The sequence below is a fragment of the Dryobates pubescens genome, chromosome 21 (genome assembly GCF_014839835.1).
Source record: "Dryobates pubescens isolate bDryPub1 chromosome 21, bDryPub1.pri, whole genome shotgun sequence".
NCBI lineage: Eukaryota > Metazoa > Chordata > Aves > Piciformes > Picidae > Dryobates > Dryobates pubescens.
Genome location: NC_071632.1, coordinates 16147236 through 16161935, shown reverse-complemented (window position 1 = coordinate 16161935; position 14700 = coordinate 16147236). Strand labels below are relative to the sequence as shown.

Here is a 14700-nt window from a genome sequence, read left to right as displayed (position 1 = left end):
AAGTTTCAACCTGAAATGAAATTTCTGTTTCATATTTGGGTGACATCTAATGAGGTATCTTACCTCTTTTAGTAGCAAAGCCAGCCTCTAAAGCAGTTTTTTAATATACTATATTCCCTAGAAATTTTGACTCAGGTCTACTTGAGACTTCCTGCTCTAAATAGAGAAGACAACCGATGCTTCAGGGAGAGGGAATATTCTTGTCCCCATTTTGCAAAGGAGGATTTGAGAAACACTGAATTTATACAACATGCCCAAGCTAGTGATGTCAAATATTTCAGACATGTGATAGAGATTCTGAAAGGCTTTTAAAAGCCATGTGTCCCTCCTCCTACATCACCTTGAGGTCAGAAGTGTGGGACCAAGAAGCAAGGGACCACATCATGTGGTGGGAGCAAGCCCAAGATGAGACAGGTGGAAGAGCCCTCTCCCACGTGTGTGCCTGTAGCTTCGTGTGACTGCTTCCTGGTGGTAGAGTGATTTCCGCCCATCTTGGAGGAGAAGCTGTGGCAGCAGAGACCAGAGCATGGTCCTGACTGACAGGGTGCACATTTCACCCATCAGAGGTGGGTGGGAGGTCTCAGGAATGAGGCCCCAGAGACAGAAACGAAACACAACTCACCAGATTCATCCTTCAGCATTTTAGCAACCATATTCCACTCCTGTGCTCCCCCCAGCCCCTGCAATTTGAAGGTGTGAGCCTCCGGTATGTACAAGCCTTAAAATCATGAGCAGTTCCATCATTCCAAGCTTCCATCTACCATTAATACTCAATGGTTGTTCACTACCTTTCTACAATTTGCTTCCCTTTCTCTTTAAAAGTAAGTTCTGTGTGTTCACTTGTTGTTGTTGTTCTTGTTGATGAGTCAACTGTTAGCTCACTGCAGCGTAGGCAGAGCTGTTACCTGAGGACGGGCACCATGTGAAGTGCATGGCAATGTCTCTGTTGTGGTGGCTTTAGCTGGGATATTGCTTAGTAGAATAAAAACTCAGCTACTTCCTCTGGGGCAACTGACCAATTTGTTTTCCTCATCTTTGCTCTCGCTGACAACAAGCTTGATGAAATCAGTCTTTCTGAAGGCAGCACAGTGGATTTGACAAATCCTGCAGAACTGCTGGAGCAGATCCCTGAGTTTGCTGAGGAGCTGATGGAGCCTGAAGATTGCTTCCCGGAAGGTAAGGGCCTGTGTATTTCACTGCAATGCTGAGGCAAGAAACTTTCTCTTCTCTTAGTGAGCATCTCTCCACCTTTACACTGCATTGTTGTGGCTGCACTTAATTTCTTAGATACTGTAAATAGCTCTCAAAAATCACTTGTTGTCATTAGCATTTGAATTTCCAAGGTGAGATAAGCCAAAAGCATGCTCTAAATGACTGTGCAGCTTCTAAATGCTAGGATATTTCTAATCATGATTTGTGCAATAAAGGGTTTGAGTTTTTTTAAATGTTGGGTTTTCTAACTTGGCCAATGAAGATTTTTGCCTTCCAGTATGTGTGGAGAACTGACCAGATCAGGATGTTTCTGTTGCCTAAATGTAGGTAGGTAGGTAGCAGACACTGCCTGAAGAGTTCATGAGTCCCAGGGACTCTTTTCCATTTATTTTAAAGGGTGTTAAAATTAGCATGTCTAGTAATATTCATCTGACCAGGATGTGGTATGGAAATGCTGTTTTACTTAATTATTTTAGACAACAACAATTCCCATTTACATGACTCTCTTAATACTTAATTGCAACAGCTTTTTGCTACAATTTTAATAGTTGCCTTCTTCAAAACCCACCTGCAACAGAAGACCTATTTTAAAGGAAATCTATAAAGTAAATAATATCTTAAGCTATTTCTCTTCAGAATGAGTTTCATTCCAAATATTATCTCAGATTCTTCATTTTCCTTTAAAACTGGGTTAGGAAAAGTTAGCTGAATGTTAGTGTATTGCCTTGAACATTCAAGAATTACTTTAAATAAAAACAGAACTGCTCAGATGGGATCAGACAGAGATGATTTGCTGGGTATTTGAATGCCCCTGAAGTCAGCAAAAATGTGCATCTCTATATCTGTGAGAAAGATGATTGAATGAGGTAAGGGAGCCCTGCAGGGCTTACAAATGTCCCTAGGATCTAAACATTGTTTTGGCAGCTCTGCTTAAAAGCAGTAGCCAAAAATTAATGCAGTTATGGAAGAAAGCACGGTGTAACTATTCTGGCCCATACAATAGCATTCAGAAAATAGATATGGTGCTTTCATTCTTTCACAATATATTTCTTAATGAGGCTGGTGAATAGCAATCTCTGTTGTACAGAGCAAAGAGATAAATTGCATTATAAATGCTGAAACAAGGCTGTGCTAGAAAACCAGGGCCAGTCAGGTGTTGATTTACAAATTTGGAAACCATGGTTGGCCATCATTACCTTCCTGTTTTTAAAAGAATTAAGGTGGCCATCACACACCCTATCACTTCATTCAATGCTCAGCCCTGATCATTCTCAGAGCAGTAGCACTCTGCAGTTTGCTGGTTCTTAAAATAACCTGAAGCTCCATTGTGCAGGAACAGATTGTCAGATCTTCTCCACTGCTGACAGTGGGACACAGGGTAGCAAATGGTACACTTTTAGGTGGATCACTGGAAGCATTATGCTACCATTGAAGCCTGCTTGTCAACCTGGAAGTAGAGAAATGAAGGAATGAAGATACTGCAGGCTGAGCCCCAAGTTTGTGCTGGGTGACATTCAAGTTTCTGCTCCCTTCACCCTGAGCATCCTTGCTCTTGCTGCTTGTCCTTTGATCTTCATCTCTCCTAGTTTCTCGACAGTCCCACAAGTCAGAGCATTTTCCTCTTTACCCAGAGAACAGCCAGCAGAGCCTTGAACTCTGAAAGGGAATTGAAAGGCAACCTGCTCCCAGCCCTTGGCCCAGTGCAAGGTGTCTGTTGGGGGGGACTGTGGGTGCAGTTGGAGGTGACATCCTCCCCAATATATCTACTCTGCTTTCCTGTATGGAGCATAGGCAGATTTTTCAGAGGCTACCAGGTAGGCTAAGTGTGATCACATTCCTCATGGATTTGGCAAAAGTATAGAAACTTGAATGTCCACTCATAAAATTTGATGTGAAAATGCAGTAAATTGAAAGTCCAAAGGATTCTTACTGCAATGGCCGTAACAGTGGTTGTAGTTCATGACAAGGAACAAAATGTTTTCCTATAATCTTCTATTAAATTATTTCCAATATTTTTACTCAGACCTAACATTGCAACTGAACTTCATGCAGTTATCATTTCAGTCTAGATAGGAAGCAAGCAAGCAAGCAGTCTAGTTACCTAAGATATCACATGGTTATAAAGTACTAAAATGGAAATATTGATGGGCATGCACTGGCCAAAATAATCTAGAATGGCCTTTACTGTCTTGTAATAAAGAGATGCAAGATTCTTTTCTCTTTCTGGGAGAATGACCAGCTAGTATTTGTGAAAGAGAGAGATTAGGTGAGTGGATAGGGAGAGCAGGATGGGACGGGTTAAGTTCTTACTGTGTAAGCTGACCAGCTCTCTAAATTCAAACTATGACATTTCTAAACACATCCAGCATAGGTTATGTCCTGAACAAATATGTTCCAAATTCAGCCCCCTTTTTTAGATAACAAAGGCAATGAAGATAATGCATGTTCTTGAAATAGTTGCTGGAAGTTGCTGAGGTCACAGTTTTCCCGGAGTTGGGTGACCCAGATAAGCCATAGGTCATTTTTTCATGGGGAGACTTGTTAATTCGTTATCATCTCAAAATAGATTTGATTAGGGTCAATGGGGAATATTCTTGGGTTAGGAAATGCGAAGCCAAGGTAGGGTCACAGCTCTGTCAGCTACCAAGTATTGCTGGGAAAGACCTGATAGAAATGAAGAGACCATTCTTGTTGCCAGTTGATGGGAAAGCAACATCTAGGCAATGCCAGCTGTTTAGGTATTTTTTCCCCAGGGATGCCTTGCAACACTCCAGTCCTGTTACCTCCATTGGTATGTGTTCTCTGCATCAAAAATTGCTATCTGTTTGGACACTATCTTCTGTGTCTCACAGAAGGTCATCCAAAGAGAGCCCCCCTGGCCCCAGCACACTTCTCTCTCCCAGACCCTAATAGGAGAAAGTTTTCACCGAGTCCTTGAGCGTGATTCCCCGTCCGCTGCCCGCTGGCAAAGGTTTCAAGCGAGTATCATCAGCTGGTCACGCAAGAATGAGCTACCTTGCTCTTCACGCGCTTGGTCTCAACTCGTGACACTAAGGGCACCCTAAACTAGATCTTCATGTGACCACATGGGAGCGATTATCGCAGCTGGAAAAGGCAATGTGCTAGGGAAGCTCCTCTGATGGGGTGGGATCTGTGTTCCGCCCTCTCTAACCACAGTTAGTGGCTGTTTAGAAACGAACAAACAAAGAGGAGCAAACCCAGGCCGTTGAAACCGAGCACATCTGAATTGAGCTGTAGGGACCACCATGGAATGATGTTTAAAAGTGAAAGGAAACCAAACCAAGCCCAGCAAAATGTGTTGTCATCCTAGGGGTGGGGGGGAAATAAAAACCCACACAAAACAACCTGGAACAAACCCAAGTATCTCTTTCGTCTAACCAAAATACCCGAGATACAGCATGTTTTTCCATCAGGAAGGCCATGTTAGTATGTTGTTGCATACAGTTTTCAGAGATCATAAGATTCTTACAGTCCCATGGCATGTAAAGAATGAAATTAATTCAGGTTAGACAGGATCTCTAGATTTCAAGTCGTCCACCCCCTCAAAGCAGGGCTGGCATTGGCAGAGACCAGGCTGCCCACTGCCTTCACTTCAAGGCATTGCATCATCATTTATTGTGACCTCCAAGGGAACAAGTTTTGAGGAGCTGAACAAGAAATGTACCATTGTAAAGGTCTTGAAAGAGCAAAAACACCTGGCAGACTGGCTTTGTCTCTGCGGGTGTCTCAGATACTCAAATGCTGGAGACAGTGATGGCAAATCTCTTCTGTGTTAGCCCTAGAGATGCCAAATATTAACCCCAGCCATGCACACCAGAGGCTTGGTGGGGCCAGAACACCAGAAAGGGGTGAAATAGGGAAATCATGTCTCCTCCAGCATGGAGAGACATCTGTAGTCTTGCAAAAGGACTTCAGCTAGGCTTGCTTTCTTGCTTAAGAATCATAGAATCAATAAGATTGGAAAATAACTCAAAGATCATCAAGTCCAACCTGTCACCCAAGACCTCATGACTACTAAACCATGGCTTCAGGTGCCACATCCATTTCCTTTTTCAGCACCTCCAGGGACAGTGACTCCACTGCCTCCCTGGGCAGCCCATTCCAATGGCTAACAACTCTCTTCTGTGAGGAACTTTCTCCTCACCTTGAGCTTAACATGCTCAGCTAGCCAGAGCGGTCATTAGAAACCCAGCTTGGCAGATATACATGCATTAAAACCTTGTTATGAAATACCTGCCTGCTGGAGTTTATGTTGAGGAGGCTGTATTTTCCATGTGTCAAACCAAGCAATGCTGTAACCAGCATTCAAAGCTAAGCAAAATATTCTGTTGTTCTAAAGAAGAACATTCCAATAGCTGGGATCTCCTTTGTAAAGATACTAACAAAATTACTGTGGTTTGAGCACAAGGTACCAGGGTTACTGGACAACAGTACAGAGCTGCTCTTCTTGGTTTATTGAAGAGAATCAGCAGCCCAATGCATCCAAAACATATCTATTAATTTTACATACATTTAAATGTACATATTGGTGTGAACGAGCAGTGGATTCGCAGTCTTCACTTATAAGCCTGAAATCAGTAGGCTTAGCTGTCATGGATGCAGGAGCAAGTTTTTACAGCATAGCTCCCACATTTAGAGAGATTTTTTTTTTTCCCCCTAGAGCACTAAGCTAATGCAATCAGGTCTAACAGCTCCATGATTATAATGCACCAGGCTAGGAAACGTGAACGTGGGAACCAAAGGAATATTTACACAAAATGCATTGTAAATTAAATTCCCCCTGCCTGTTTGTTGTGGGTTTGGGTTTTTTTTCAGTAGCTTGTTTATCATTGTGGCAGATGCTTAAGCAAGAGCTTTCCCTGTCACATCTGCAGTGGAGACTGAAGTTTAAGACACGTTTCCATCTGCAGTTTGTGATTGTGCTATAGGATCTGCCAATGACTGAAGGGAACAATTACATGTTATAAAAACCTGAGAGTAAATCATATGGTACACTGATGGATCTGGAAAGGTTTCTTGGTAAATGACTGTCTGTTTCCTGAGAGGTGGTATGTAATGTTCAAATGTGAATTGAAGACAGACATTGTTCCTGGGCACATTGACCACTGATGCAGCTCAGTTCAGCTTTGCTGATGTACCAGCAGCTAACCTGACCCTTCGGGGAGGCTTTTTGTGCTGCTCTGTGTTTCTGTAGAGTAGGAACCTGCTACTCAAAAGGCCACTGTGGAAATGAGTCATTTTACTCTTAAAAAAAAAGATGTAGCCCAATATAATTTACCATGCCTCTCAAAAAAAAAAAGAAACAAACTAAAGAAAACCCCAAACACCCAAAATAATAAAAAAAAAACTCCATGACAACAAAAAACTGTAGCCCAATATTAATTTAGTCCTAACTAATTCTCAGGGTGGTCTGCTTCTTCTGCACACCCTGTTCCCTGTCAGCATTGATTTCAGGGGGATAGCACAAATCTATTAGACAAGGCAGTATGAGTAATGCTGTTACAAGAAATGCCAAAGTGTTTATTCCTGCCTTAACACTTGCTGTGCTAAAAAGTGTTAATGAAGTCTTCTGCATATGGATAAAGTTGCTTTCTAAACCTGAAGTCTGGGCTCTGCTGACCACCTGCATTGTTAAGAGAAGGCAGCTGGACTTAAGATTGCTCAGACCCTCACCAGGTTATGCCTTAAAAATGTTGGAATGCTTTTGATATTTTGATTTCACAAAGATGGGAAAAAAAAAAACCAAACAGAAAAGCTATCAGAATCCTGACCAAAATTCCTATGTTGGGTTATGTGAAGGACACAGTCTCAAGCTGCACCAGGGGAGGTTTAGGGAGGTGTTCAAGAGGGGATTGGACGTGGCACTTGGTGCCATGGTCTAGCAGTCATGAGGTCTTGGGTGACAGGTTGGACTTGATGATCTTTGAGGTCTTTTCCAACCTTGTTGATTCTATAAGTTCTTCATAGAAAGAGAGATTTGCCATTGGAATGTGCTGCCCAGGGAGGTGGTGGAGTCACCATCACTGGAGGTGTTTAGGAAGAGACTGGATGGGGTGCTTGCTGCCATGGTTTAGTTGATTAGATCGTGTTGGATGACAGGTTGGACTCAATCTCAAAGATCTCTTCCAACCTGGTTTATTCTATTCTGTTCTATTCTATTCTATTCTATTCTATTCTATTCTATTCTATTCTATTCTATTTCTAATTCAGCATTTAAGCTTGAGTCAAGGTCACCAGAACAATAGGCTATCAGCTGTAGGAGAGTCCAGAAAGCACAGGTATGAAATAACATTCAGAGGGAAATCAGATGTTCTGAAATGGAACTGGAAGTTCACTAACTGGTGAAAAGATCTGTTCCTGATCACTTTTCTTTTTTTTTTTTTCCTTTCCACTTTACCTTTTTTTTTTCTGTTTAATTTATAAATGGTTAAAAATAGCATTTCATCTGAATTGCAGCCAGCATAATTTTTCATGGGAGTGCTACTTGACATTAGTAATTGTATCAGAATCTGGTCTAAACATTTCTGAATTGGGCCCAATCAAAAGCATAGGATTTAATAGCACTGTGATTTTGGGCTGACTCATCTGAGAAGCTATTTTGGATTTTTCAAGGTATTACTGTCAGTAACTAGGACTTTTTTTCTTTTTTTTTAGACTGGAATTGCATGAAAGCCACCCAAAAGCATGGGGGGGGGGGGGGGGGGGAGGAAAAATTATTACTGGTCCTAGCTGGCTTTTCTGTCTTTAAAAATACCTCTCTCTATATGTAGATTATTAGATGAAAGCTGACTGAGTCAGCCTGTTTGTACCCTTTTGTAGGGATTTTCCATCATAAATGAAGTGACTTTGGGACTCACGGTGCTCTGCTCATTAGTATTTAATTTGAAGGTGATCCACTAATTTTGGCTGTGCTCAGGTAACGATGTAGGCTCCCCATGTAGTGAAAAGACAGGGGCAGACTCCTCCAGGGAATGATTCATCCAACTGTCTTCCAGTGGGAAAAGCCACTTCCTGGAAGATCCTAACCTTTTCCAACAATACTTACAGAGCATTTCTAGGCTGTGAGAGCCTGACAGAGCATGCCATGCCTGTTACTAGCTAAGCCTAGGTATTTGTCTAAGAGGCTAAAAAGCTGAGTATTCATCTAGGAAGTAACTCAGGAGAAAAGAAGGGAAAGTTTCTGCACAAATATTTATACTTGTGGGGGGAAAAAAGCTGATTTTTTTTTTCCCAAAATGAAACTGTGTATGGGAACAAGGTAGGCTCATGGAAAGTTTATTCTGCTAGAAGCAATGATTGCTTTCAGTATAATGGGGGAGTTTTGCTTAAACATGAGAAATCCACACTTAATGTAGAGAACAACCTGCTCATTAGGCAGTTCATTTGATCAATGATAAATCTAAGTCTTTGGTCTTCCTGATACAAAGCAGGGTTGACCATCAGGTGACCAGTGCACGTGCATAACTGTGCTGAGTGTGGACCAAGCACCCAAAAGATGGTAATGACAATACAGGTTGTAGGGGGAGAAGTGGTGTAAAGAGGTTTTTCCAGTAGCACTGCTAAGAGATGCATCTAGTAGCCCCCTCTGTCATGCCATGCTGGTGGGATTAGACTACATGGGCACCTTTAAGCAGAACTGCCATGTGAGTATCTTAGCTCAGGGATCCTAGTAGTGGTGTGGGTCTCTGTGATGCAGGCATTTAGAGGACAGGTAGTTAACTTCCATCACTATTCCATTACCTTTGCATAAATGGTTTACTGTCCTGCTATACCAAAACTTCACACAGCCAAAAGCCTACACCTAACCAAAATCTCAGATATGTGAGGCAAAGGGCAGCTCTAGTTCATGTATGAAACATAGCAGGGATCTGGGATATTAAAAATTTACAGAAAATGCTGGAAGGACCACAGCAGTTTCAGCAGCTTTCCTCCTCCTGGCAGAGCCTGCTGCCGGAATGGCCCCACTTCCAGCTGCTTGGGAGTCCTGGCATCCCAAGAGTTGCACTTGATCTCCTTGCGTATCACATGCAGCTCAAGCACCTCAGTTATGCCACCTTGAATTAGCAGCATCTGCTGTCTTCATAACCTTGGCACTCACCCTCTTTCCTTCCTAAGCTTCCTTGCTTAAAGATTATTTCTACATGCAATAACATTGCATAACATCACCATAGTGAGATGTCCTCCCTTGTCACTTCCAAGCAGTTGTTGTGGGCTTCGAGACATGGCAGTGACCTTGGCCACCTTTCAGCTATGGAAGCAATTGGCCTGTGTTGCTGTTTTTTCTCATGATGATTCTGATAAGTCTCTATAGCCAAGTCTCTTTCTATACAACACATGGATTAAATGCAGGGTAAAACCCTTGTTCTAAAAATAAAGTAGTTTCTGAGGGTCCTTCACATGAGGAAATGTTATGAAATTTGAGTCAAACTATCTGACATAAGGCTGAACAGCCAGCCTGGAAAAGGACAAGTCCTACCTACCAGGGTATCCTCTCACAAAATACTAAGCTCTTATCCAGCACAAGGCAATGCACAAGGTGTTTTATTAAATAGGAGAGATGGATCTGTCCATTACCAGTGACCATATCCTTTTCTATAACAAATGTTGCTAAGGAAACTAAAAATGGCCATGGTTTTGCCTACCTGAAATCCTGGTGTGGTGCCCATTGTGACCACAATACTTACCTGTCACACAGTGTTTGTCACTAAGGTCAGAAAGCGCTATGGAGCACTGGAGAACCTGCTGTGGACTGGGTATCTAAATTTCTGCTGACATCAAAGGCGATTTAACCCCCTAAATATATTTGTGAAGTTGTTCTAATGCTTTGATAAGCTCATGAGAGTCCAAGAGATCAAAATCTGCTCCTGCTTTTGCTGAGTGTCTTCTGTAGCACTTCCTCCCCTCATCTCCCTTTCATCAAATTGCATCTAGTAGTTCTAGTGGTATCAATAGTCCCAAGAAAATATCCTTTCTCCATTCAAAAGGATGTGGAAGCTGTCGGTCATACCCTGATAGAGTCATTAGTTCCTGATCAGGGCCACTGGCAGAGCTCCGTTAACACAAATATGATTGACCTATTGCGCTGGTGACTCATGACCAATATATTCTGTATCATAAAAATCATTGGGAGAAATCACTGGGGCACATTTGAAGTGATTTGGAATGCTTTTTTTAATAGATGATTGAGAGGCAGAACTGAAAGGCAGAGCAGAAGAGGCTGGTGATGAAAACAAGGCAGGAGCCAGTTCCGTGGTTCCAACTGGTTCCATGGAGCCAGTTTACTGTTAGAAGAAATACTGTTTAGCATCTCCTTATTACAGTTTAGGAATTAAATACTTTTATTTTTTCACAACTGCTTTGTTTGTGTTTTGCTCCTTTTCAGTTTGTGTACGATTCTTCCCGTGCTGTTCCGTGGACATCACAAAATTTCCAGGCAAAATTTGGTGGCGGCTGCGGAAAACCTGCTACAGAATCGTCGAGCACAACTGGTTTGAAACTTTCATCATATTCATGATCCTGCTGAGCAGTGGAGCCCTGGTAAATGGAAAAGGATTTCCTAGCTGGTTGAAAGAGGACATGGGTCTCAGAAAAACTCCTTTCCAGTTACCTGTCTCTACGATTTTATGAGCCATTACTGATCTCCAGCTGGGGTCACAGTGGATGGAGGCGGAAAGGGACCTGGGGGTACTGGTTGATAGTAGGCTGAACATGAGCCAGCAGTGTGCCCAGGTAGCCAAGAAGGCCAATGGCATCCTGGCCTGTATCAGGAATAGTGTGGCCAGCAGGAGTAGGGAAGTCGTTCTGCCCCTGTACTCAGCACCGGTTAGGCCACACCTTGAGTCCTGTGTCCAGTTCTGGGCTCCTCAGTTTAGGAAAGATGTTGACTTGCTGGAACGTGTCCCAAGAATGGCAACAAAGCTGGGGAGGGGTTTGGAGCACAGCCCTGTGAGGAGAGGCTGAGGGAGCTGGGGTTGCTTAGCCTGGAGAAGAGGAGGCTCAGGGGAGACCTTATTGCTCTCTACAACTACCTGAAGGGAGGTTGCAGCCAGGTAGGGGTTGGTCTCTTCTCCCAGGCAACCAGCACCAGAGCAAGAGGACACAGTCTCAAGCTGTGCCAGGGGAGGTTTAGGCTGGATGTTAGGAAGAAGTTCTTCATAGAAAGAGAGATTGGCCATTGGAATGGGTTGCCCAGGGAGGTGGTGGAGTCACCATCACTGGAGGTGTTTAGGAAGAGACTGGATGGGGTGTTTGCTGCCATGGTTTAGTTGATTAGATGGTGTTGAGTGATAGGTTGGACTCAATGATCTCAAAGGTCTCTTCCAACCTGGTTGATTCTATTCTGCTCTGTTCTATTCTATTCTATTCTAATTATTTCACCTGACTTTACTATATGGTGGGGAACTTTCTCCTGTTATAAAATCACAGCATGGACATGTTTTGCAAAGCAAATCCTTAAGGAAGTCTGCACAGAAGTATCACAGATTTACTACTTTGGCATCCCATAAGTGCTCCATAGCAGTTCCCATCTGGAGACTTTTATTATGCTCCAGGGATGCCTTTTTCCTTTTTTCTTTTCCCTTTTTTTTTTAAGCACATTTTGTAATCAGCAAAGCAAGGTCATAAAATATATAAAGAGCACTGAACCAGTGCTACTCATGAAGCTTTTGGGTGTCTGTCATGTTTTGAATACACCTTAGCTTAAACTCTGCACAGATAGCTCCTGTTGGCATCTGAATCCATGTGTATACATGGAGGCTAGGTGGTCATTGCCCTGATAAGGGATCCTCTCTTCCTGAGATCCCCCTGTGTAGTAGGTTTATCTTCTCTGTATAGAGCCCTCTGAGCTCTTCCTAGTAATGGCAGCATGTGTTTAAGTTGCTCAGGAATGTCATTGAAGGATTTCTCCCAAGTTTTCATCTGAGTGTAGAGCAAAGGTTCTCCAAGCATTGATCTGGTACTTGCTGAGTTTCTCCTCCATAATGGAGTAAGAAATACACGTACTGAATTTGCAGGCAGTGACATGTTTGGACAGGTTATACTTACATTTCTGGAGGTCAGGAGTAACTTCAGCCAAACAGATGTATCTGCCTTAAATAGTAAGAGGAACATCACCTTAGAAAGGTGCCTGCTTCACCTCATCAGCAATAATCACAAGCAGAAAGGTACAATGCAGGATGACTGGTAAGATTTACCAAATAGAGCTGGAGAGTGAACAGGCAACAAAGAAGATAGATAAACTACATCACAGCACCACACCAAAGCAGAACACCCCACTGGGCTGTGTAAATAAGCATGCTCTTCCACTCCAGTTGGCATCAAGGAGGCCTCAGCTGGAGCACTAGCTTCAGCTCTGGGCATTGTACTTTGGGAAAGACATGGGCTAATTGAAGAAACTCCAGAGGAGAGAAACACAAATTATCAGTGGCCTAAAAAAAAAAAAGAGGAAAACACAGAAGTGCTGTGTTTATGTAGTTTAAAGAAAGTCTCTCCGGGGGCACAAGAAGGTGGAACTACACAAATGTTGATGCAAAAAGGAAAGGACTGGGCTGTTCTCCTGGTCCACCAGGAATGGGCTGAAATTTCACCCAGGGGATTTTATGTTATTTTGTTAGGAAAAGTAAGGGGCTGAAAAACTTGGGTAAACAGCAGACTGCTGAATGTTGTCATAGCTTTGCTGAAATCAACGGATTCTGACAGTTTCTGCAGCAGCTTGAGAATCAGCATGTTAATTTTTTAACACGTTTTAAAGGGGGCATGTCGCCTGCTATAATGCACTTCAGATAAATACACTTCCTTACATGTGTAATTAAAAGTGCCTTAGATCCTGAGCACTGCAGTCTAAATCTCATTTAATTTCCACTGCATGCATTCATTTACTCTTTCTTTGTGATTTTCAATTTAACCAACGCAGCTCTGTAGAAGGGCAAATTGTGCTGCGCTCTGTCACGTATCAGCACCGCGCTTCAGTGTTTGAGCTGGGGATGTTGAAGGCAACACCCAGCTTTTGTCTTCTGTTATTCTAGGGTGAGCTCTTCCAAGAACTGAGCTCATCAGGCTATATCCCTGGGACATGCTAAGTTTTAAAGGAAATTTAAAAGCCAGGATGCATTTGTGTGTAGTAGTTAAACCCCCCAAATATATCTAGAGCTTAACTGCAAGGGATCCAAAACCCTTTCTTGGGCATTTAAGTGATAAGCACCCAATCCAGGAGCCTGTGTTTTAATAGCAGTTGTGGATAACACTGCAGGTATGCTGTTTAACTCTCCTTTTTTTAACACACAAAGCAAAGCAGAAGAAATAACTTTAATGATACTTTATATTGCAAAGATTTCATCCCTTGTCACCAGGGGAAAAAAAATGCAAAGCACCAAAGTTTTGTCATCTGGGTAGTATCCATAGCTCATGCAGAAGTACAGTGCACCTGAGGCATTCAAGTAGCATATTTTTCATCCCTTATTATGCTGCTTCCTGACTCACAGTGTGCTTCTAGTAGACAAAACACAATGTACTTTTTGACAGGTTAGTAGAAAATAGGGAGAGCAAAGGAGGGAGAGGAGGAAACCACTTTAAATAGTTTGTTGTTATTTTTGCAGTAATTGCAAAGTACAGCAAGTCATCTGACAAAGTGAGTGATCCCCTACAAGAGTTGATAAACTCCAGTCTCTGTGTATTGTTTTCTGTGGCTTTCTCCAACAGCTCTTTCACACCCTTGAAATATCATTTTTGAAGGCAAGATAGGAGCTTGAGTTGCAGCGCAAACGTCACCCTAACGTGTGGGGACAAATGGACAAGCTTTGGCAGAGGCTGCCAAAGCTTTCTTGTCAGATTAATTACTGTTCCCTGGCAGGCAAAAGAGCATTGTGACTGCTTGAGTGACAAGTAACACACTTCTTGTATCTCCAGGCACTGGGTGTTTGCTAACTTTTTTGAAGTTCTTCAGAAAGTAGCTACAGATCTTGAAATATGTAAATGCAGATAATTAAAATGATTAGCACAGACCCTCTCAAAGACTACTGTTTTTTTCTGCCAAGTCCCTGGCTCACATGATGGGACCAGACTAATGTCTTGGGTTATCCAGGTTACACAAACATAGGGGTGGCTTGTGTAGTGACAGTCAGTAGAGTAGCTGGGGAAGCAGATCCACTGCTTGAGCTCAAAGCCCCAAGCAAGGCCATGTTTCTGCAGCCCTGACACCAGCATCCTGCATTTTATTTGATGTACATTAGAAAGTGCAAGATGGATTGTGATCAACTTTCTCTATTTTAGTAGACATATTGGTTTATATCTTAAATATTTTAAAGGGGTTATTAAGTTGCTTGTATTTGATACAGATACTGAAAGTCCTTTGATGATGCTCTGCATTAGATCAGTTAGGGAGACAGATGAGATGGGTAGATAGATACCTTGACCTTTAAAACATAATTGGTCTGGTAAGTGAATAATAATGAGCATTTCTTGAAGCAGATA

General features: G+C 42.5%; 1 protein-coding gene across 1 annotated transcript in view; it reads left to right on the top strand.

Moving 5' to 3' along the window:
• LOC104297844 (sodium channel protein type 5 subunit alpha) overlaps nt 1–14700 on the top strand; it is a 222074-nt gene that overhangs the window by 170732 nt on the left and 36642 nt on the right. The window contains exons 20-21 of the mRNA XM_054171205.1: nt 1056–1176; nt 10616–10770. Of these exons, the coding sequence (XP_054027180.1) occupies nt 1056–1176; nt 10616–10770 (276 nt within the window). The remainder of the gene's footprint in view (nt 1–1055; nt 1177–10615; nt 10771–14700) is intronic.